The sequence below is a fragment of the Anguilla anguilla genome, chromosome 4, assembly GCF_013347855.1.
Source record: "Anguilla anguilla isolate fAngAng1 chromosome 4, fAngAng1.pri, whole genome shotgun sequence".
Lineage (NCBI taxonomy): Eukaryota > Metazoa > Chordata > Actinopteri > Anguilliformes > Anguillidae > Anguilla > Anguilla anguilla.
The window spans coordinates 14,524,618-14,546,944 of NC_049204.1; the positions used below are offsets into that span (position 1 = coordinate 14,524,618).

A 22,327-nucleotide genomic window follows, 5' to 3' on the forward strand; every position below is an offset into this window, starting at 1 on the left:
CTGTATTCGAAACATTCACCCACATTTTTCCGAACATGCAGTAGGCTTCGGTAATATATTGGAGTCTGGCACATCAATTAAAATTATTGCCATTGCTGGATTCGACTTTTGATTCAAATTATTTAATATAGCCTAATTATTGTGTCTGCATAAATACAATTGTATTCTGATGTGACAGTTGTACAGCATTCATATAATTTACCAAGATACAAGATGAGTATTCTATCTCCCCATATCAATGTATTGGGATGCATACAGAATGCTAAAATTGGCATTGTTTATGGAGGGTCAATGGAATGCTGTTCATACAGACTAACTTGACTACAGCCCAGCTTCATTTCAATCAGTTCAGGGACTTTCAACGATAATAACCTCTAACAAAGCTACACCGTTGCTAACTATCACAAATCTAGTAGTTTCACTCGTTTCACTCCGTTCTGTCCACTATTTGATGACGACCACATCGCCACTGCAGGACGGCGTGTGCGCGTTGACATCACGCTCTCGCCGCTGCCGTCCACACCCTTTCGCCATATTTCCATCTCGACTGTTGCTAGCAATACAAAAGGGATAGGAATTAATATAGTGTAAGGAAGGGGCAGCATCAGGAGCGTTGCCGCCGCAGTAGTTGTGGGTGGGGGCGGGAAAAAACACTGTGACGAGGATAATATTGCTTTCTAACTAAGAAGAGAATACGGTGAAAATAGGGACATAATTACATCACTTTATTCACTTTCAGTACTGACGAGGGCAGCTGGTGAGTTAAAGGAATTGATCTGGCTAACGTTAGCTACCCTCGCTTTCTGCATTGAATTGGTGTTACAGTCTGCACTTGATAACTACTGTTTGCAAGCTAAATACAGTGTGCCGGTGGCTAGCTAACGTGACTCCACTCGGTATGTAGCCAGCTACTGAACTCTAGTGATATCAGTGTTTTGCCGGCGAGACGTTTTTTTTGTTGCAAGCATGGACAATACAGTTGGTAGCTATGTAGCTGGTCAATCCGGTGTGAACATAAACTATGTGAGACAGTTACATTGTCACTAAACCCTTGTCAGTACCTGGCGTTAACGACGTTAGCGAATTGCATCCCTTGTGTGCTTCGTCCAAGCAACGATAGTTTGTTAGCTGGCTAACGGTTCGCTAATTATATGCTTGGTGAAGGTTGATGTTTCCATTTGATCTGCTAGTCTTAGTCTAAGTATTTAGTTCCTAACGGGAGATAGTTCGTTACACAGATACGAGGTTAGAGGCATTTTTGCTTCTTGACTTGAGAACTCAGTAATAATATACGCGTTTCTCGAACTGTAACCAGTCTAGTGGTGCTAATGTCATATAAACAAGCGTAGTAGTAGTAGTTTGGGACCGTGGCTGGGTGTATCAACGTGTGTTTGTTGTGAATATTGCTAACTATTTAACTACGTGCTTAGTGAAAATGTTAGCTAGATCTCGCTAACGTTAGTCACAAAGGTTTGACGCTTGTAAGATACTAAACGAAATGTACATTAGCTACGAACCACAGCCGATGCTTCTGATCTAGTCTAACAAGCAAGCTTTATTATCAATGTCAACTTGATAGCTTGAACTAAGCTAGTATAGGTTATCATCTTGTAACTTAAGTCATTTTATTTAAACGATCATAATTACTTTCATATTAGCTAATATAGTTAAAAGGACCCCTGGTTACCTTGTCAGGCTATTCTCGAGTTACGAAATCGTGACACCCATGTCCTGGTTTATTACTCAGGGGGTAGCTTCGCTAGGCTAAATAAGTCCAACGATAAAGTCTAGTTAACAAACGCTCTAGCGTTTATAGGTAGATTAGATCGTTTATGTTTCAGTATTCCCACAGCGTGCACAAACACAGCTTGTTAAATATGTGTAGTTAGCTGACATTAAACCGGTCACTCGATGTGTTCACGTTGCCAGCTTTGCAGTGCATGTCTTACAATAAAGACGGTTGAAGGAACAGGTGGCGTTGGTTGGAGAAACCCAGTTGCAGTCAGTTCCTGTGTGCTTGACGCCCATTGACTAACATAAATGGTACCTAACGCAAGAAAAGTGCCGAACTGTGACATTGTCTCATCTGGTTGTGTGTGACAACCACACCCTTTGCAGGATGATGAGTGCCTCGGAAAACAAATTATGTCCAACCTCACTGCTCATTGACCTTATAGTAGACATTACTGGGCGTGTCAACTCTCTGCTCAGTTCTATTTTGTTCTCTTGTGTCATCATCATTTCTATAACGTAATTTCAAATTTTAATTTTGGCCTTGGTGCATTCTAAATCGGTTAAGCTTAAAGGTCAGTTGAAATATTCTGGACTGTTCGTTTGTGGATTTCCAATCTTTCTAGAAGTTTGCAAAAACTCTGGCGAGGCCATCTGTTGACAAATTTAGGTGTGTTCTGCTAAAGTCTGTGGTGTCATTGGTTGTAATTGGCGAAGACCTGCCCTACATGAGGCATAGTCATATGAACAATCAAAAAGTCCCGATAGCACATCAGGCATAGGTTTACAGTAAAAACAGTGAGTCATTTGTGTATGAAAAGTAAACTTGTATCAACAGAAATGTAAGACCACAGTGGAAGTTCTGGCATTCTTATAGAGAATAAGAATAATAATAATATGCTGGTCCCTTTTTGGGGTGGGAGTTTCAGACCGGCCATCCACAGTATTTTTGGATGAAGAAAAAATCGCTTCTCAGAGTAAACCAGGCATGTATGTGTAGGCTAAATCTTTGGTCAGGTATGAAGGTTTCAAGGACAGAGTTGTAATGAAATAGCTCCAGCTGTTACAGTAAAGGAGGCATGACAATGGTTTATTGCCAGTATAATTACTTTATTGATATTAGTAAGTGTAATCTTTGGCTACTTTTGTGCCTTCACTTAATGTGCTGCTCTGATAAATTGTTCGCTTAGTAGTTATGATCATTCAGTTATAAGTAGAAAGTGCATCTTTATTTATGAATGAAATGCTTGTTTGGCAAGGGTGGGGACTTCCAACCAACTTTTTCGAGCACTGAAAGGCATTCACGCTGACATTGTTGTTAGTGTTCCTTATTAATTTGAGCTGCCTTTTATTCAGGTACCCTATAGAGCACGCATCATGATTAAATTATGCACGTACAGTGCAAATTCAAGGACAGCAGTGCAAGGGGGAGAATTTTTAGCCGCAGCAAACGGGGTTAAAAGCGTTGCTGCTACAGTAGTATTAGTGGTAGCAACAGTGCTCCTTATTTAGCTGCCATTAGTTTGAATTAGATAGAGCCAGTAACTCACTGGCTTAGGTTTGGGAGCAGTGAGCTGAGGGGGGGGGGGAATGAGGACAGTTAAGAGTAAGGACCGGAATGATGGGGCATGCACAATGAATGCTGGCGGGTGGCATTAGGAGCGGAACTGACGCAATGTCTGACTTGGGGATTCTGAGATGATATTGTGGGTTAGGCCAGGAAGATGGTTGTTTAAGCTGCTGAAGATTGCTCTTGTTGTTTATACTTTTTCAGCCTGTGAGGTCTTCATAGGAGTTGATCTCCCCCCACCCCCCCCCCCCCCCCCCCTCTCCTGCACGCGCACACACACACACACACACACACACACACATGCACATGCACATGCACATGCAGAACGGTATTGAAATGCATAGCATATCTTCCCAAGATGGTCAGGATTTAAGTTAGCCTTAATAAAACTGGTTAAGCACAATGTATCCCTCTAGGCTGGATGATGTTATGTCGTTGCTAATTGCATTTAATGTAGCAGTCATTTCATGGGTGATTACTGGGGTATTACGTTGTAATGATTTCATCATTTCTAATGTATAATCGGGGTAAATTGTATGATATGGAATTATGAGTTATTGCTTATCAGACTGATAGGGTAATTTGAAATATTTGAGCAGCAAACACTAATATTGCAGATGTTCCAATAAGTTCTTTTCATTTGTCATGATGTGGATCAATTCTGCCATTTCACATGTATATTTGGTATGAAAAGCAAACAATGTTTAATATGAAAAAATGTTTATAATACAAAACGTTATCTCATTAAATGTACATTTACTTTGTAGGCTTTTTATTGGATATTGTCATTGAAATTTTAACTTATGAGAACTTTTGTCGGCTGTGGATTCTGATTACTTAAGACTTTTACATATTGGTGGACTGCAATATATGTAAATTCCATAGAGAACTAGACCAAGATACAATTAAGGAATGCACTGACTTTTCACAGATTCAGAATTACATTGTATAGCCTTGTGGCTCTTGTCATTTGCCATCTTGTCTGCCTGATACTACAAGTTCTATGCAGTTTTCAGGTCTCCTGTAATATGTAATGGCTGTGAGAGGCCATTTAGGATGGAGGAGTTGTATTAAACTTGAGTCATTCCTTTGACTCGGCTGCACTCCCACACCAAAGGTCTGGTGTCATTTTTTATTGTAAATGTGAATCATCCTGGGAAGACTGTGCCAAATCACAGCTATATTGTTTGCAGATGTAAATTAATTAAAAAAGCATCTGGTGTTGTAAACCTCTAGTTTATCAATATTGTCAATTAGTGTTTGCAACACATTAAGTTAAGCTATAACCAATCATTTTCATATGATTGATTTACATGTTGTAAGAGCTGTATAAAACATTTGTTCAGAGAATCATTCTTTTTAAAGATGTGGAGTGGACAAGCCATTTCCTGTGAAACCATCTGCAAAATATACTGCTGTATTTCTGAGTGAATTTTATTCTCAGTTTCCTAATCAACGAAGTCCCTGAACAGGAGCCTGTAGACTGGAGTCTGGCAAGTGTCATAACAGGGTTCTGCACAATCGTACATTTTAGGGGTGTCCCCATGGGCAAAATGTACTACGGGTGGAGAGCAACGGTCAATACCACAAGCACATTTTGAAAGGTTATTGTTCTTGTGGGGTTTCCCTCTATTTCCAAGGAACTTTCTCTCAGCTATTAATTTGCTGTGCCTGATTCAATGTCTCTTGAATGAAATGTTTGTTGCTTTGTACCTTATTAGGTTAGATCTCTATCAGCACTCAGAGACCGTTCTCCACGTGCTTGCTCTGTGCAGTCCAGTCGCACACACAAAGCGTAAGCCACGGTTAGGATTAAAGAACTGTGGCAGGCTTAGGTCTGCACTGGTCTGGGGTCTGTGTGGGGCCGCCGCCCGGCCCTCCATGGCACAGAAAACTGTCGGGCAGCCGTCCCTGCCCGCTCGTTCTCTCGGCTTGTGGGAGACGCTCTGCCATTCTCCGGAGACCACATTTCCACTGTAGTGAGAGGAGCAGGCCTTGGGTCCTGCTGGGAAGCTATCAGCAGGGAACAGGGCCACTTATGGATACGGCATGCAGGTTCAGGGTTGCTCACGGCCAGGGCAGTCGGCGTGGAACAGGGCCACATCTGGGTATGTTACGCAGATTCAGCGTTTTGAACAAGGCCAAGGCAGTCAGCGTGGAACAGGGCTACATCGGGGTAGGGCATGCAGATTCAGGGTTGCTCAAGGCCAGGGCTACTTGGCAGCAGCCGGTGAGTTTTCAGCCAGCGATTAACTTGCTCTGACGGTGAGTCTGGAGTGTTAAAGTGGGGTAATGGCATCAGTAATGGCACAGTTTGTGTTTTTTTTGAGCTGAAACAGGAATATTGTCTTGGCCTGCTCAAGGTTTCTTTCCCAATGTCTTCATTCGTTCCCTGCAAAGAGAGAAGGAGAGGTTAAGGTAGATAGTGACATCACACTACAGCCCAAGTGTTCATGACTTCTGCTTACTGAAACGTTCTCTTCCTCAGCTGCACACTCGGCAGTCACAGTCAGCATTGTAAGTTAGGATCCAACCTGAACTTAATCATCTTGGCACTGAAAGACAGCTAAACATGGGAGCTCTCAAAACTATTTTTACCTATATGAAGTAGTTTATTTTGGTCAAAAAAAGAAATTACCTATACATTGTCAAGGCAACTGTTTAAATTAAATTTTCTAGTTGTAAAATGTTTTTTTTAACCAAGCGGTTGTTATATGTAGTGAATAAACTCATTAGCTGGCGCATATTTAATATTTTACATTAACGGTAGAAGAGGTTGACAGTAACTTTCAGTTAGGAAACATGCATAAATGGATGCAGGAATAGATGAGTGGATGCTGATGCTGATTGAAATCCTCACATCCCTGGTTGACTCCAGAGTCGATTGTGTTTTAGCCTGTGGAGCTCCTGGCCACAATTTTCATTGGTACAGCCCAAATTTGATAGCCAATCATGGGGCGCATCCATGCACTAGAACCAAGCCCTAACCAGATGAACCACCCTGGAAGTGGCTTTAATCTAAGGTGACTTAAATATTGTATCTTTTAGGGAGTTGAATGGGTGACATACATGGTACATTTGCTTTATTCCTTACAAGAGAAACATAATTTGCTTATTCAGAGTAGTGGAGTCATTCTGGTAAAAGACTGCTGCACAGATTTCCTGATATTTAATTACTGCTGTGAATGGCCCTTAATTTTCACTGATGTAATGTAAGAATTTTTCCCTCCAAAAAATGTTGCCTCTGTTTGACAACATGAACACAGGAGGTCCACTGCAGCACATAGTTTACACATATTGGGTTTTCTTTCACAATCTTCCAGTTGGTAGGCTATATTCTTTTGAAGTGCATGTGGAAATGTCAGTTGTACTTTTCTGATTTATTCGGTGAGTACATAAGGTTTACTGTGGCCCTTCGGAAGAAGCTGTTATTTGAATACACCGGCTGTCAATCAAGGCAGTCACAACAGAAACAAATCCATGACCCGACACGCCTCATCAGTCCTCAGCTTTGCATTTACATTTTAACCCCTTCACGCAAGCTACCAAATGGCCAGGATGCTGGCATCCTGAGGTTGCTCAACTGAAGCATTCAGTGTTCCTGCAACCAAACAACAACAACAAACTCTGTGTTGTAGCTTTATTGGTAGACAATACACAACAACTATGACAGCTACATTGAGTTTCTAAGTGCTGCCATTGTTGTGTAGGACGTCAATTTAACAAGCACCCCCTCCTTACAGCCTCATCTGCAGCTATACACCCCAAGAATGACACACTGGACAATAGTTCTTTCTGGGAGTTTATAAAAATATTCATACACCACCAATGTTTGAAGGGGTTGAGGTCAAGATGGAGGCGCAGGCCAGTCAAGTTCTTCCACACCAAACTTGGCAAACCATTTCTTTATGGACCTTGCTTTTCTACATGGCATTGTCATTCTGAAACAGGAAAGGGCCTTCCCCAAACTGTTGCCAGAAGGTTGGAAGCATACAATTCTCTAGAATGTCATTATATGCTGTAGCATTAGGATTTCCCTTCACTGGAACTAAGGGGCTTAGTAACACTTACAGTTGACCTCTAGCAGGGCAGAAATTTGACAAACTGACTTGCTGGAATGTCATAGAATGTGCTGGCATTCTATGACAGAGCCACAGTGAATGTCACTGATCTCTTCAGCATAACCCATTCTACTGCCAGTGTTTGTCAATGGAGAGTGCATGCCTGTATGCATGATTGTATGCACCTGTTAGCAACGGGTGTGGCTGAAGTAGCCAAACCCACTAATTGGAAGGGGTGTCCTTTGGCCATGTACTGTATCTTAGACTTCTATACGGATGAAAAGATAGTAATACCCACTTGAACACGATGCAAAAGTGGGCTTCATGAGTCAAAACAGTTGATTTGTAGTGAAATGTATGATTGTTACAATTTACAGCAATGCACAATTTAGACATTTTGGATAGATTTGGAGACAATGAAAATAACACCAGGGTACACTGTTTACATTTTGCTTCATAGATATCACCCTCAGATTTTGCACACTTGTGGTCACGGAATCTATGATCCATGTTCTACCTTTTTTATATGTAATCTCTCAGTGTTTCATTTCAAATTACAGCAGAACATTTTTGCCAAGATAATTGCATTTGTGGCACTTTATTTCTACGTAAATTATGAATAGAAAGTCATTTAAGTTAGTATTGTAAATAGTATTAGTCTTGCTTCATTTAGGCCATTTTCTCTGTGAGTCCCTGTGATGCTCACATCTGGAGTTTTAAAGCCTTAAATAGAACTCTGCTTAAATGGGCGAGGATTGGCTAGTTGTGACATCTACGCAAAGGGGTTAAAAGTAACTATTAAGCCATCACTTCCCTGTACAATGAAGTTTACCATTGGGTTACATAATTTTAGACTTTAGTGCAATTTGAGATTTAAAAAAGCATGCGCAAGGTCTTTAAATGCAATTTCTAGATGACTTGCGTTATTTCGGTTTGTATATTTTTTGTGTGTGAGGGAAAATTTGACGAGCACAGCCACAGGCATGAAAGCCATTTGATTGACAGGAGGAGCAGTACTCTAGGTGTAGCTGACAGAGCAGGTTCTGGTGGAATACTGTAGGGGAGGGACCTGCTCTTCACGACTTTCTCACAGGCCTACAGACAGGGAAATGTGTAACAATGGGAATGGAAGAAAGGAGGGTGTGGAGATCGTGACTCTCAGCAGGCGCTGGTTAAACGGAGGACCTTTCCATGTCATATTCACAGTAGGATCGTCCCACGTACCCCACTACAAATTATGAACCAACGATCTGTCCGCCTCCCCAATATAACAGCTTTAAAAGGAATTGTTTGTTTCACTGTGCTTTTTGTGGCACTTTACTTACTGGTTTTTAGGCATTAGGCATTTATTTATATTTCAGTTTTTGGCTGGACCGCAACAGCGGGGCCAGCCCTACAAACGCAAATGTCTGTGAGTGACTGACTGACAGACTGACTGAGTGATGAAGTTACACCATTGGTCGGCCGGATCACATTTGTTAGGTCCAGCCATATACTAGGTTTTAACCTGGTCTTGTTTAAAAAGGATGATTTACTCCTGCACAACAACATTTGCACCGTTTTGAACTGAAAGTGTCAAATCCGGCACAGTCAAGTCCTGGTCTTCTTTGAATGAGGGTAGTATTTTCCCTCTTGGATTTTTGGCAGACTTCCGCACTAGCTTTGACCCTGGTCTCTGTTTAAATTGACAAAGGGGTCTTTCAAGGAAGACTGCCTGTCTCTCTACTCGGAGTAACCTGATTTACAACAAGGGGAGCACGCTTCCAGTCCGTTTCCATAGCAATCTGTGAAGTAACGTTCTTTAATATGAAACCCATTGCGTCCCTATTAAATCCTCGTAACAGATTAGGAGACAGTTGCTGTCATTCCTGAAAGAATGAGTAAATTGTTGAATAATTAGAAGTAAAGCATTACGCCTAATAGATAAAAGTATGAGCAGTAATGAATACAAGCAAAATCTGAAAAGTAATAGATCATTAACCTAGTTTTGTTTTTTATTATGAAATTTACCTGAAAGAAGATATGCTTAAATTAGCTGATTGAATGGGCTTTTGGGTATTTTTCAGTATGGTGTGCTTAGTCTAAATCCCACTTACCCTCCTCTGGTTCTCTTGGCTCTTCTGATTATTTAATTTCCCACTCCTGACATACACATATGCTTCCTGTGCTGGACTAAACTTAAGCAAGGATCAAACAGATTTGCTGTGCTGTCTAACCCCCTGTGCAGTGCCTGCTGTAGAGCAGGCACGGCACAGCACGGGCAGAATTGAAGCAGATACACCAGGCCAGGGTACATTTTTCAGGAGACGTGCACATTGGAATTTTTTTTGTCTTGCCATTTCTATGGTTGAGCTCTGCCTGGAACTGATTTTTCAGGCCCGCTCCTATAATATTAAAACAAAACCTTAGAAGCCCTTTCCTCTAACCCCCTCACTTTGTCTTTCTTTTATCTTTTTAGCTCCCTCTCTTTCTTTCTCTCTGTCTCACTTTCTTTTTCTCTTTAGGCTACATATGTAAGAAAATGCCCCAAAGGCAGTAATCATAATACAATAGTTGGCTTCCTGGATACAGGCTTATTGACAGAAACTTACAACATTACTGTAAGAAAGTCATTTTTCTCACATAAATCATGTCTATATACATAACGGTGTGTATGATTGAATGATTTTAGACATCCTGGATATGATTATTCAATATTTTCTACTTTTAATGGCTGTAGTGCTTGACAGTATGGTATCATCAGTTCTGATAAAATCGAAATGATTGCCTTTCCATTGCTTGATTTTTGTTAAAACAATGATGCAGTACATACCCAGCCCTTCCCCTCCAATGCACAAAACTAATTATGGACTCTCTAGTGTGTAGGTGTGTACGGGAGATGTCCCATCTTTTGGCATCTCACCATTTATGGAATCTTTTTATTTACTAGCAGCCTTTAAAAAAGGGAAAAAGTACATTTAAGAAAATCATCCATTTACATAACATAACTTCTGATGTGTTGAAAGGACGCTGTTTTGGGAGTGTGAAATCATCCTGTATGATGTGGAGGAATGCTCTTTTTGTGGGCCCACCTTTAGGCATAGGCCTAATGCATGTAAGTGCTACTGCTAGATCTTGGGTGGGTATAAGGCTTGGAAACGGCATGTTTATTTGAGGTGGTCATTTGCCTACTGGCTGACTGGGGAACTAAGGTAAGTTGTTCAGTATGCGCGCTAGCTACCTTCTTGCACGGGCTGTGGCAGAAAAGTATCAGTTAAGAAGCTGCTGTTTTTCTCTAAGGGGCATACAAAATGGCAGTTCTAGGAAGAGGACAAATAAGACGAGCTGTTTATAGGATTGGTTGCTCTTGACCTCTTTGAATTTTGACTTGATGTCCCCAGCTGGAAGGATTTGCCATTGTAAGGTCGCTTGCCCGTGACTTTGAATTGATTAGTTTGGTCTTTACGCTTAAGTTGGATTCACACATGGCTGGTTTTTCTTGATTTCCTCAGGGAATTTTTCTTGTAAACTCCCACACGTGGATCGACAGTTTTAACAGTTTCATGGGCTTTCCTTTGTTGGTGGGAGACTCAGTCGCAGTGTTGCTCCCGCTTGCATTATTTACAGGTTTATATATTTGGAGTAGCATGTTACTGTTCAGTCACGCTGGTAGAAATTGATAGCCATAAATGAATCAATATAGCAGCTGGAAGGACAGTGTGTGTACTGCTTAGCTCATTTGAAGCATGTTATGCTGTTTAAGGAAGGTGATTCCATTTTTTAAAATTTGTTTACATTACAAAAAAAAAACCCAAGAGTTTAATAGAAGGAGTATAAACTGTTGTTTCTTTTGTTTTTCTTTTTTGTAATGTAAACAAATTTTTAAATTTTTAAAAGGAATCACCTTCCTTAAACAGCGTGACATGCTTTGAAAGTGGAACATGTTGTCTCCGAAGCGGAAGTTAGGCAGGGGATCTTTTGGGGAACTGAGGGGGGTAAAAAAAAAACTTCAGGAAGTTTTTTAATCATACTGGGAAAACAGTACCAAAAAGAGCATTTCAGGAAGCAATCCCAAGTGGGGAATTCACTTGAGATTACACTTAGCAGAATTGATCAAAACTCAATAAATACCTGGCAGGCCTCAGGGGAGCCAGTTGTGTATAGCCTATACTTTGGATCCCCCTCTTATTATTGCTGATGTTTGACTTTTTTCTGCTGTACGCAGCCTTCAGAATTGATTGGTTTCAAGCTTGTCGTGTCTGTATTTAGTTGGGATGAGATTTTGTTGCCTGACAGCTGAGTGAGTCTGCGGGGATGCCCGGCGTTTCACAAATTTTCACTGCGGGCTGGTTTTTATGTATTCATTTTGATATTTTGATGGAACATCCTCGCACCTTCTGATGTTCTCTTCAGAGGCCCACATGAATGTATGATGAATATTTCAGCTCAATTTTTCATCAGTGTGATGTTGCAAGTCTGCTTCTTTGAGAATTTTATTTTAAATAAAGAAATTGCATTTCAGATTTGTGTCATGAGATGGAAATACTGCGTTTTTAATCAAATTTTTATATATCCTTTTTTATTCAATCTGTAAATACGTGTTTTAAAAGTATTTATTCCATAAATGTGGAATTCCCAATACTATTGATATGTCTGTCACATTATTGCAACATGTGTTTTTGGGAGAGTGCAGACAAGCAGAGGTGCCTTCCGAACCTCAATGTGAACTATTCTAGAAAAATGGTTTGTAGTAGGAATGTAGTACAATTCATACCCATTTAAAAAAATGTCAGATGAAAACTAAAAAATAGTGATGAAAATCAAGAGGTTAGAAAAATTCTCAAATTATATATATATAGGCCTATATATATATGTTTGTATAATGTTTAGGGTACAATCACTTTGACCTAGGAAAAGCCAAAACTTCATTGGGCTCCAAGGACTAATCAGAAGGCTGAAAGGTCCAATTTAAATTCGACATGAGGTCATTGAGGCTAAAAAAAAAATACTTACCCCATTCATAAAATAAAAAGTCGCAAGAAGGAGCATGTTACTATGAAACGGTTTATCAAACTTTAAATCTTAGTATGAGATATTTGGTGGGTGGGGAGTAGCCTATAGCTAAGCATGCAACATGTTGGCTGGACATGCTGTGACCCATTACTGTGGCAATTATTTTTGAAAGATGTGGAAAAAAAAACATATTTGAGATTACCCATTTACTAAAGTAAACCTTCCCATCGCCACTGTGTTCACTCCTAACGAGAGAGTAAAAAAATATGACAAATCCAATTCTAAATGCATGTCCTGTGTGAGAAAATACACAATCTTCCCTTGCAGGCTTCTAGCGCTAGTGTCAGCCTGCTGGAGAAATACCAGCTCAATTAAATTGGATCCACTCATGTTCGTGGAGGGAAATCGCTGATCCAAGAAGCAGCTGACATTTGAATTAACACGAGCAGGCAAGGTTAGGTGGCCTCTCGAATTGAAGGAAAAAATAAACCAAAAAAAAAAGTGTTATAACCTGTAACTTTGTTTTATATTAACAGCCATGCTTAATAAATGGATTGGTTTGGGTTTAGGTACCCAGGACATCAAGCGTAGGGTTTTTCTCCCTTGCCGTTTACACCAGCGCAGTTGTATTGAATAACCTTTGTGGGATATGCTTGTTATATTGATTTTCAGTTCTGTTGACTCTCCTGCTGAGAGTGTGGCTGCTGAACATGGTCTGTGACAGTTCATATCGAAGTGGAAGTTTCCCCACTGTGTGTGTTGCCTTCATTTGTGCCAGGTGGAAACCCATAAATATTTATCTTTGCTCATAAAAAGTTTATGGCATTTGCTTTGTGGCAGTAGAAAGATACAGGAGATAAGCTAAACAAAGAGTTAAAGGACAGCTGCTTCTATATTGTCCACACTCCTCACCTTAACTTCATCTGATGGGTTAGAACAATGTAGGAACATTGCTGACTATGTATCTTTGTGTGTGTGTGTGCGTGTGTGTGTGTGTGCGTGCGTGCACATTTGTCGGAGGTAACAGTACATTCGTAGGCGGTGAAGCAACATCTTACTGCAGACCTAATTACAAGGTGCATTTTGAAGGCCCAAAATGCACAGTATGATATCAATGGGAATCAATCTGAAAGTGGGGCGTATTAATAGCTTTCACTGTTTCCTTATTTCTTCAAATATGTGTGGTGCTGCTTCTGTCTCTAGAGCATACCCTGGGTCAGCCCGCCCTGCAGTTCCCTTTTCTGTACACAACAGACCATGAAACTGAGTACAGGGATTAGATCAGAGGTATGCTGCATAATATGCAAGTTAATGCAAGACTATATACGGCTCATACTTAAATAAAATAAACAAAATAAAAAAACAGGGACAGTACCTTAATACAACTATTAGAACTATCGTTGCTTGCCGAAACCTGACATAATGAGCTGTGTAGTGTCAGGATTTCTGTGTGGCGAAATGGAAATTAAATACATGCTTTTGTTGGCTTGCAATCTCTACTGTGGGTAGGCCTGTATAATTCTAGGCTGCAGTTGTTCAGTTCAGTAGTTTTTACAGAGACAGGGAAAAGAGACGCACCAAGTGCACCAGTCAAGGTGAATAAGTCTAGCAAGCTGGGCTTTAAACCAGTGAAGCTGCAGTGTCTTCCAAATAGTGTCCATTTTCCTGCCCCATTAAAATGTGTCGCCTAATGTTGAATATAACCCAAAGGCCCAAACAAATATTGACTGTAATTGAAAGTGGCACTTGCAATTAGCAACAATTCATCCAAAATGACTGGCAGCATGGCTTTTTTAATGAGCTGTTAAAATGAATATCTTTCAATATGTTTCGGTATGGTCCGATCGCCACCTTGTGTTCACTGTAGGACACTGCACGGGCGTGAATATGTGCGCTTTAATAGCATTGTGCGGAGAATGGAATTCATATGTGTTTGGTATATTCAGTTTCCATCTCTCTGAATTAGTTATTTAATGGATAGACTATTTGTCTCTCGACCTGATTTGTAAAAATGCTCCCTCAATTATGAGAATGTTGTTTGTTGGTTCTGTCCCAACAATCTTTTCAGCGAAAGTCTGAGGGTAAATTGCACTGCATGTTGCATTCATAAGATATTCAGGTGAACTAAATGAATAATGGAAGGTTTCTGTGGTCCTGACTGGTAGCTTAAGCAGCCTGGAGCTGTAGATTTGTCTTTTTCTCTACAACATCAAGGATCTGCCAGGTTTCTCACCACCCACCTTTCATTTATTTTGCTGCAGGCATACTTGCTCTTTGCCTGCACTGTTTTTCCTCTGCTTGTTGCTAGCGTCTTTGCATTTGCTACCAGATCTCCCCATTTTGTTCAGAATGTTGTTGTATTTGCCTTACTGTATGTGCATATCCCTTCGCTCACTACTTGCTCATATTAATTTCAAAACTCTGTTTGACTGTCAACAATGAACATGGTTAACTTCCCTCATATACTTCCAATAGCAGTAGGGGGATTGGCCATCTTTTTACAATCATCTCTTCAAATCTGCTCCCTCAACCCACTTTAGACTCTTTCCTCCTAACACTGTCAAGTATTTACTGAGCTAATGCCTGCTGTTGACTCCTAGTGCACCCTGTTACAAAATCACACTTTACTTTCAGCCCTGTGGCTTCTTAAAGATGGTAAATTTCATTATGTCCTTGTTGTATAACAGTGTCTTCATGCATTGCAGAATTCACTGTATCTGTAGTTTCGTACTGTCTGCAGTGTTCAGCGAGCTGCAGTGGAATGAATGTCTGCTCAGTGTGAATGCTGCTTTTCAGTGAATGTAACCAGGCCTGCCTTTTTTTTGTTTCAGAGAACGACCACATTCTGCCTCCTCAATCTGAAGGGATACTGCAAGACCTTCTCTTTCTCCCTCTCTTTCCCTCTCTGTCTTTCTCTTTCTCTCTCTTTCCCTCCCTCCCTGTCTTACTGCGTGTGTGAGTGGGCATGGCAGCCAGCAAGCCCAAGGGCCAGAACTCTCTGGCCCTGCACAAGGTGATCATGGTGGGGAGTGGGGGAGTGGGCAAGTCTGCCCTCACCCTGCAGTTCATGTATGATGAGGTAAGAGCAGACAGTGCAGTTCCTGTGTGTGTGTGTGTGTGTGTGCCTGTGTGCGTGAGCGAGCGAGTGTGTGTGTCTGTGTCTCTGTGTGTGTGTGTGTGTGTGTATTTCCAGGCAATGGGACACTCGCTTTCATGCCAACATTAAGAGCTTTTTGATATTGTCTCCCACTTGCTAACTTTTTTCCCCCTGTAATTTGTTATGTGAAATATGTGCCCTTTGATGAAGTGTGATTGTGCAGGTCTACTGTTAGAAACTGAGTTCAGTTCATTTCTATGCTATGTTGAAAGCAAATTACACCAGTTATGGCTGTGTGGTCATTAATCTAAACTAAACTGACCCTGAACTGAGCTAATTGCATCATTGAGACCAAATACCAGTATTTACATGATTGAGATCAAAACAATAAGTAGGTAATAGTTGTCGCTGACGCTCAGTTTGTAGAGGACTACGAACCCACGAAAGCAGACAGCTACAGGAAGAAGGTGGTATTGGACGGGGAGGAGGTCCAAATCGACATTCTGGACACGGCCGGGCAGGAGGACTACGCCGCCATCCGGGACAACTACTTCCGCAGCGGGGAGGGCTTCCTCTGCGTCTTCTCCATCACTGAGCTGGAGTCCTTCGCCGCCACCGCCGACTTCAGGTAGCAGGAGTGGGAGGTGTGAAAGTGGGTGCATTTCCCATTGTAGCTAGCTAGCTAAGGTTTTATAAGAGTAATATTAGAGTAGTTGAATATTTCTTTTTTCTAAGTATATTTTTATATTTACAGACGAGAAGGAAAAATCTTAATTTGGATTTTGTCTGTGTTGGCAAACTCCTATTCTTGAGACACATTCTAATCCATGTGGTAAATCGTTGACATAAGTTAGGCTCTGATTGTCTAATTGAAAAAGGCGGATCTTATGCACGTATCCATTTATTGTTTACCAGTGTGGTATCCTGTGCGAACTGCTGAAAGTGCTATTGAAGTGTATGCAAACATGAATGTAAGAGATTCCCGATGGCATGAAGCAGCGTGACCCTGGCTCGTTTCACAGGGAGCAGATACTGCGAGTGAAGGAGGACGAGAACGTGCCCTTCCTCCTGGTGGGGAACAAGTCGGACCTGGAGGACCGCCGGCAGGTGGGGCTGGAGGAGGCCAAGGCCCGCGCCGAGCAGTGGGGCGTCAGCTACGTGGAAACCTCCGCCAAAACCCGCGCCAACGTTGACAAGGTGAGCCAACCAATATCAAAGTGGGGTGTCAACATCCGTGAAACTCCCCACATTAGCAGGCTTAATAAATTGAAAATGAAGGACTGGGAACATTCCTGTGGTATGTCTTTTCATAAGCTAGATGATTTAGCATTGAGGATAAACTACTGTATTTTCCAGCATTATCAAACTTGGGTCATGGAAAGCTGCAGTGTCTGTGGGTTTTTGTAGTTTTCTTTCAGTCAGCAGCCAATTTAGGCCTTGGAGACAAGGTGTCTGGTCTCTTTAGTGAGTCATTAACTAAAAGTAATCACTGAAATCACTGAAGTGCAGACACTATGGCCCTCTAGGCCTGGAGTCTGACACGCAGTGTTTCCCATACATTGATTATTCCAGGTCTAGGTTTTCTCCCATCCAAAAAAATAAATGTATATGTAACTTAGACATGGTATCCCAAACACAAAGTTTGCGGTGTTCATAACACCGTGAGGTAATTATTCCAAACACAGGGAAGTTGTGGAGTTGTTTTGTCAGTTTTTCAAATAATTATTGGTCCTATTCACATTAATCAAAGTATTTTTGTGTCCTAGAGAGCCAATAAGCAACCGCAATCATAAACCATGCATCAGAAGAAACTGCCATTGAACTTGGCAGTTTCATGAAGCACCACCATGCAGTGCAATAAAAAATAATGTAGTGTTTCCTGCAGGAAAGCCGCTAGTGAGGGTGCTTCCGATCGTGTTACGGGGGGCGAAACACTTCCGCCAGCTGTTAACTATTGACAACAATGGCGCAAAGTAGAGCTTCTAGTTTTTTTAGCGAACTGTTCTGCTCACCTAGCAAAACAAAAAAACAGCCGTATTTGAGCTATCATGCTTATTTTTAAATGCATTTTTCCTTCCGGTAAACATGACGTTAAGTTCATCGCTTGCATCAGACAGCACGGGAGCACTGCCCTCTTTCCGTATGTGTTTACATAAAGTAAGTTTGTAACATAGATGCCAGGTTGGCAGCAGGCCGGTACCCAATCTGACCCGAGGTCACAGCTAAAAAGATCCCTGATACCCAGCTCCATCACGCCATGCCTACATGCCCCATTGGGCTTGCAGACCCCTCATTCAGACCTTGAGCGTTGTACATTCAGTCCGTACAAGTAAAAAGCTTTTAAACAACAGCCAAGATAGTATTATCATAGGGACAAGCTTTGCACAAGACAACAGGAACACAATGTCAGGTACAAGTGTACAATGATATTTGACATAAGTTAGTCATGTGCTTAAGTTCTTAGTCAAACTGTAAGTAAAGAAAATGCAGAAAAGACAGCTTTGGATCAGTGTAGAGAATCCTTAATGGATAGCCTTTGAAAACAGAAAAATCTTATAGTTGTGGTCCAGTCAATTGGTAAATTAACCACTGTTCAGTTTCACCACGTTCTAGTTACTGATGATGGAAACGTTTCCCGTCTGCAGGTATTCTTTGACTTGATGAGAGAAATACGGGCAAGAAAGATGGAGGACAGCAAAGAAAAGAATGGAAAAAAGAAGAGGAAAAGTCTGGCCAAGAGAATTCGGGAGAGATGCTGCATTTTATAATAGCTGGGGACCCCCTGCTTACAAAGTTATGGCAGAATCCTCTAGCCTCTGTGTTCTAACCATACTTCTGATTTAGTGTTCCGTGTCTGGTCTCCCTTTTCCCCTCAGCGAGCAGGCAAGGCGTGAGAGATACTGAGACCTCTTTCTTTGGGGATCGGGGTTCAGGGTAAGTTCAAGCGTGGGAAGTGTGCACTTCTTTAAATGAGAAAATACAGGATATAGTTTTTTAAAAATTCAAGCTTGGAATGAGCAAGCATAAATTTGGAGGCCAACACAAGTTGTAGTTCAAATCAAGCATTTTGACATTTCCTCATAAAATATTAGGGGCAGGCGTAAAATAAGCACAGCGCTAAGCATGACCGATTCCTCTCGAAAATCTTAATTATGGAATTAGGTTGTTTGTGGTATATGCATTTAGATAACTACTCGGCTATGGGCTTTTTTTGCCGGGCAAGTCTTTTGTAGCGAAAGTGATGTTTTTGCTCAGCTGTTAGCTAGATTTAACTTCACATCATCTCGTAAGTGTCTCACAGGGAGCAAGGGAGAAGTAGGAAGACTGAACAAAATGGGCAGACTCAGTGAACAACAAGACAGGCAGACCCAGTAAAGAACAAGTCAGAATGCAGTTTTTTGTGATGTTTTTTATTTGTAAGGTAGAGGCAAGTAAATTTGTTTTCTGCATCTGTTTGTATTAGTGATTTCTGCTGTGTGGTTGTAATTAAGGATGAGGTTATAATTGCAGCACTTGCAGCACAAGAAATCACTGCACTAGCGCCGGTGTAAGAAACGCCATTCTAATTCGGCAGCACCTTAACAAATTTATGAAGAATTTCCTTGTGCTGTTCTTCAGGAGGGTTAACATCAAAGGGCGCTGGTGCAGCTGTAATACTTAAAAGGAATCCTCTTTATTTACATGGTTGTTTTTCTTTTTCGTGCATTGCTTGATCTGTAATTATTTAATCGACTAACAGCCCTAATCCTAATGCCTTGATGTTGATTGTGAATGTCTAATCTGACAATCCCTTTCCCCTCATCACACTACTGCGCTTGGCAGTCAAAATATGCAATGTAATGAGTTTTAAAGAGGGACAGGGAGAGACATTGCCAATGTATAATACAAATAATTCTGTTAACATTTCACTTTTGTACACTTAAATAGTAAATAGTAAGGTGCACAGAAATGTGAATTGAGCTCCAAAAGAAATGCATCTGCATAATTCCACTCTTAAAGATATTTTACTATGCCTTACTTTATAACTAATGTGAAGGCACATCACCGCTGTGAAGTACTATCCTAGAATAAGTGCTGTGTGAAAAAATATATAGCACCTGGGCACCGATATTAAGCTCCCAAAAAGCGATTTTTATGAAGTGAGCATACGACATCACTACATTTCAATCGTAGTGTAGTGTTTAGTAGTTGACTACTCTTTCATTTCTAAACTTTAGTGTGCCTGAAATAAAACTGTGATTGTGCAGTGCTATTCTTCTGAATGTGCTGCATGACCATGTGTTTTGCAGTATACAATTAAGGCCGATTTACTACGACTTTTAGCGTGTGCAAAACCTCTTAGCGCACGCAAAACCAATAACACAACCAATGACTGGTGCAAAGCCAACACCATGGCCAATTACTGGTCATGGTATTGGTTTTGCTTGTGCTAAAAGGTTTTGCGCATGCTAGGGGTCTTAGTAAATCAGGTGTTTCTGAAGCCTGAAAATTTTGAATGTGTGTATGTGTGTGTGCTCGCACACGTATGTGCGGGTGCGTGCTTGTGTTGGCGATTTAAATTCCAACGTGTGCCATTAGATCTGGCCTCATCTGGCCAATACCTCACCTGCTCCAATACTGTCTTCATCCTGTGTAGAAGAGGCTGTTCCCAAAAGCACACTCTTCAATACTCCTTTAATAATACCTTTAATACTAAACATTTACCAAAAGGAACCTTTTGTGAATAGCAAAGGACCTTGGAGTCTGTAAGCATTTATTGTTTTCCCTGATACATTTCCCTGAAAAAATGATATGGTTTGTTTTGTTTTAACACAATTTTGTGTCTCTGGTCATACAATTGGTTTGAGCCTTTTTCTATCTTGTTGAAAGGATATTTGTTGAATGTGTACTTTATACATTATAAAGTGAATTCCTTTTCAGTCACTAATGTTAATCATCTTGTAATGTTACATGGTACGCTATGAAACAGATTACAGCCCTAGCCAACTAAAAACTAATTTAAAGAGGTAAGAGGTAACTATTACTACAAAGTGAGTCTAAATTGTCCTTCACTTTTGACTGAATTGATTAAATAGCACACAAATCATCTGTTACACCTTAAAAAATACCCATGGCCATTGTTTAGGAAGTGCATTCATTCAGCTTTCTATTACAAAATGATCTTTCCATTAACTCACTGAGAAAGGCATTATTGCATTCAGAAAAAAGGATCTTTTAACATAAAGCACTTTAAACATCAATTCTCTAATCTCAATCCTACAAAAGCACATTTTGCAGCACCACCCTCAGACTGACACATTATTTTACCTTCTTGTGCTTAACAGGAATTCAAGTTGAGCAAATCATTTCAATAACACTTTTTATAGATTCAAGCCAAGTCTTGAACTTTTTGGTAAAAACCACTCCCCTCACAAAAATATCTTGGCCCTAATGTGCACATTTTGCTGTTGCTTTAAGAGATGATCTGTGCTCATTTTGAATGAAAAGGACACATACAATGCAAAAGGATAAACAGTGGAAAACTTATTAATTACATAAAAGGGCTAATTGTTCCATTCCCCTTAATTTGTTTATGTTGATGTATGTTTCTGTCACCTGATGAGTAGTGTCTCCTCTCCACAGCTGAACTACGTCAATCTGACAATAGCTGTCGTAGGTTGGTGGTGGCAGAGCTTTCCAACACCCAACAGTACTTGAACAATCTGAGACATATTTGTACCGAAGAAATACACGTTGTACTGTAGGGCCCAGCACACCGAACCAAAGGTCATCCTGGTATCAATGCACAGAAGTCTACTTCTGAAGGTTGAATGTGATGATGGGGTATGTAGCAGATTTGCTGAACTATGAATAGTGTAGTTTCCTTGCTGTTGTACTATACCATTATTCCGTGGTGCTGCATTTGCTTTCACTCACCTACAACCAAGCTGTGGGTGAGAAGCTTCACCTTGTAAAGTTTTATCTTCAGAGTTGCAGATACAATGGTGTATGCGGACTCATTTTTGTTCCTCATTGCAACTCAACATTTTTCATTTATTAAAAAAGTTTGAGGTGTCATGAAACTTAAATTTCAATTCAATTCAATTTTTCATCAATACAAGCTTTTTAACGATAATCTTTCCACCATTTAAAATTTTTTATTGTTTTTTTTTTTTTTTGGTTGGACTCATTTTGAACCGTTTTTTTGTCAGTTGTCCATTGTGACAGCTTGGTTAATGGACGCTGGCTCAGTTCTCCATTCTACCATGCTGCTTGTCTGTAGGAGGGGTGTTTAAACCGAAATGGAGAAATATCTAAACAAACTCCAAAAGATTTTGAATATTCATGTGTCTGTGGCTGAATGAACATTATTTGTATTTTTTCATATTCAATGTTGTAAACATCATTGAATTTCAGTTTACAGCTTGTGTCCCCTCTGAAATGGTTCTTCTCTCACTTTCTCTCTCTCTCAAATGCTGGTTTATATTTTTGTGTAGCCTTATATTTTTCTTTTTTTCCTAACAAGCCCAGTGCAACCAAGAATCCTCAGTGAAACCACTAATATTGTGACTTGCTGTTGTGAGGTGGGTACAAAGGTGCAATGACGCTGCAATGATGTCAACATTGCCTGGTTTGAGCCGATGTCCCTTCTACCCACACCTTTTAACTGCTGTATGTTCAGCCATTTGAGAGAAGGATAAAGAAAACTTAAAATTAAAATAAAGGAATACCGTTTTATAAAATCTTCCTCAACTGCCTGGTTCATTATGTGAAAGAATGAATCTGGAAAATGAATAATGGCAGGGCATACCTGTTACTTGGGTTTTGGGCTCAAAATTCAAAAACACGCTGCTTTCTTTAGTTTGCTAGTTTTCAGTAATACTGCCAAATGGCTAT

General features: G+C 40.6%; 1 protein-coding gene across 1 annotated transcript; it reads left to right on the plus strand.

The window, feature by feature from the left end:
* Positions 1–512: 512 nt before the first annotated feature.
* ralaa (v-ral simian leukemia viral oncogene homolog Aa (ras related)) lies at positions 513–22,178 on the plus strand. Its single transcript, XM_035414503.1, has 5 exons — positions 513–757; positions 15,186–15,433; positions 15,871–16,079; positions 16,474–16,648; positions 18,097–22,178. The coding sequence occupies exons 2-5, from the start codon at positions 15,320–15,322 to the stop codon at positions 18,217–18,219; spliced, it is 621 nt and encodes a 206-aa protein (XP_035270394.1). The 5' UTR covers positions 513–757; positions 15,186–15,319; the 3' UTR covers positions 18,220–22,178.
* The last annotated feature ends 149 nt before the right edge of the window (positions 22,179–22,327 follow it).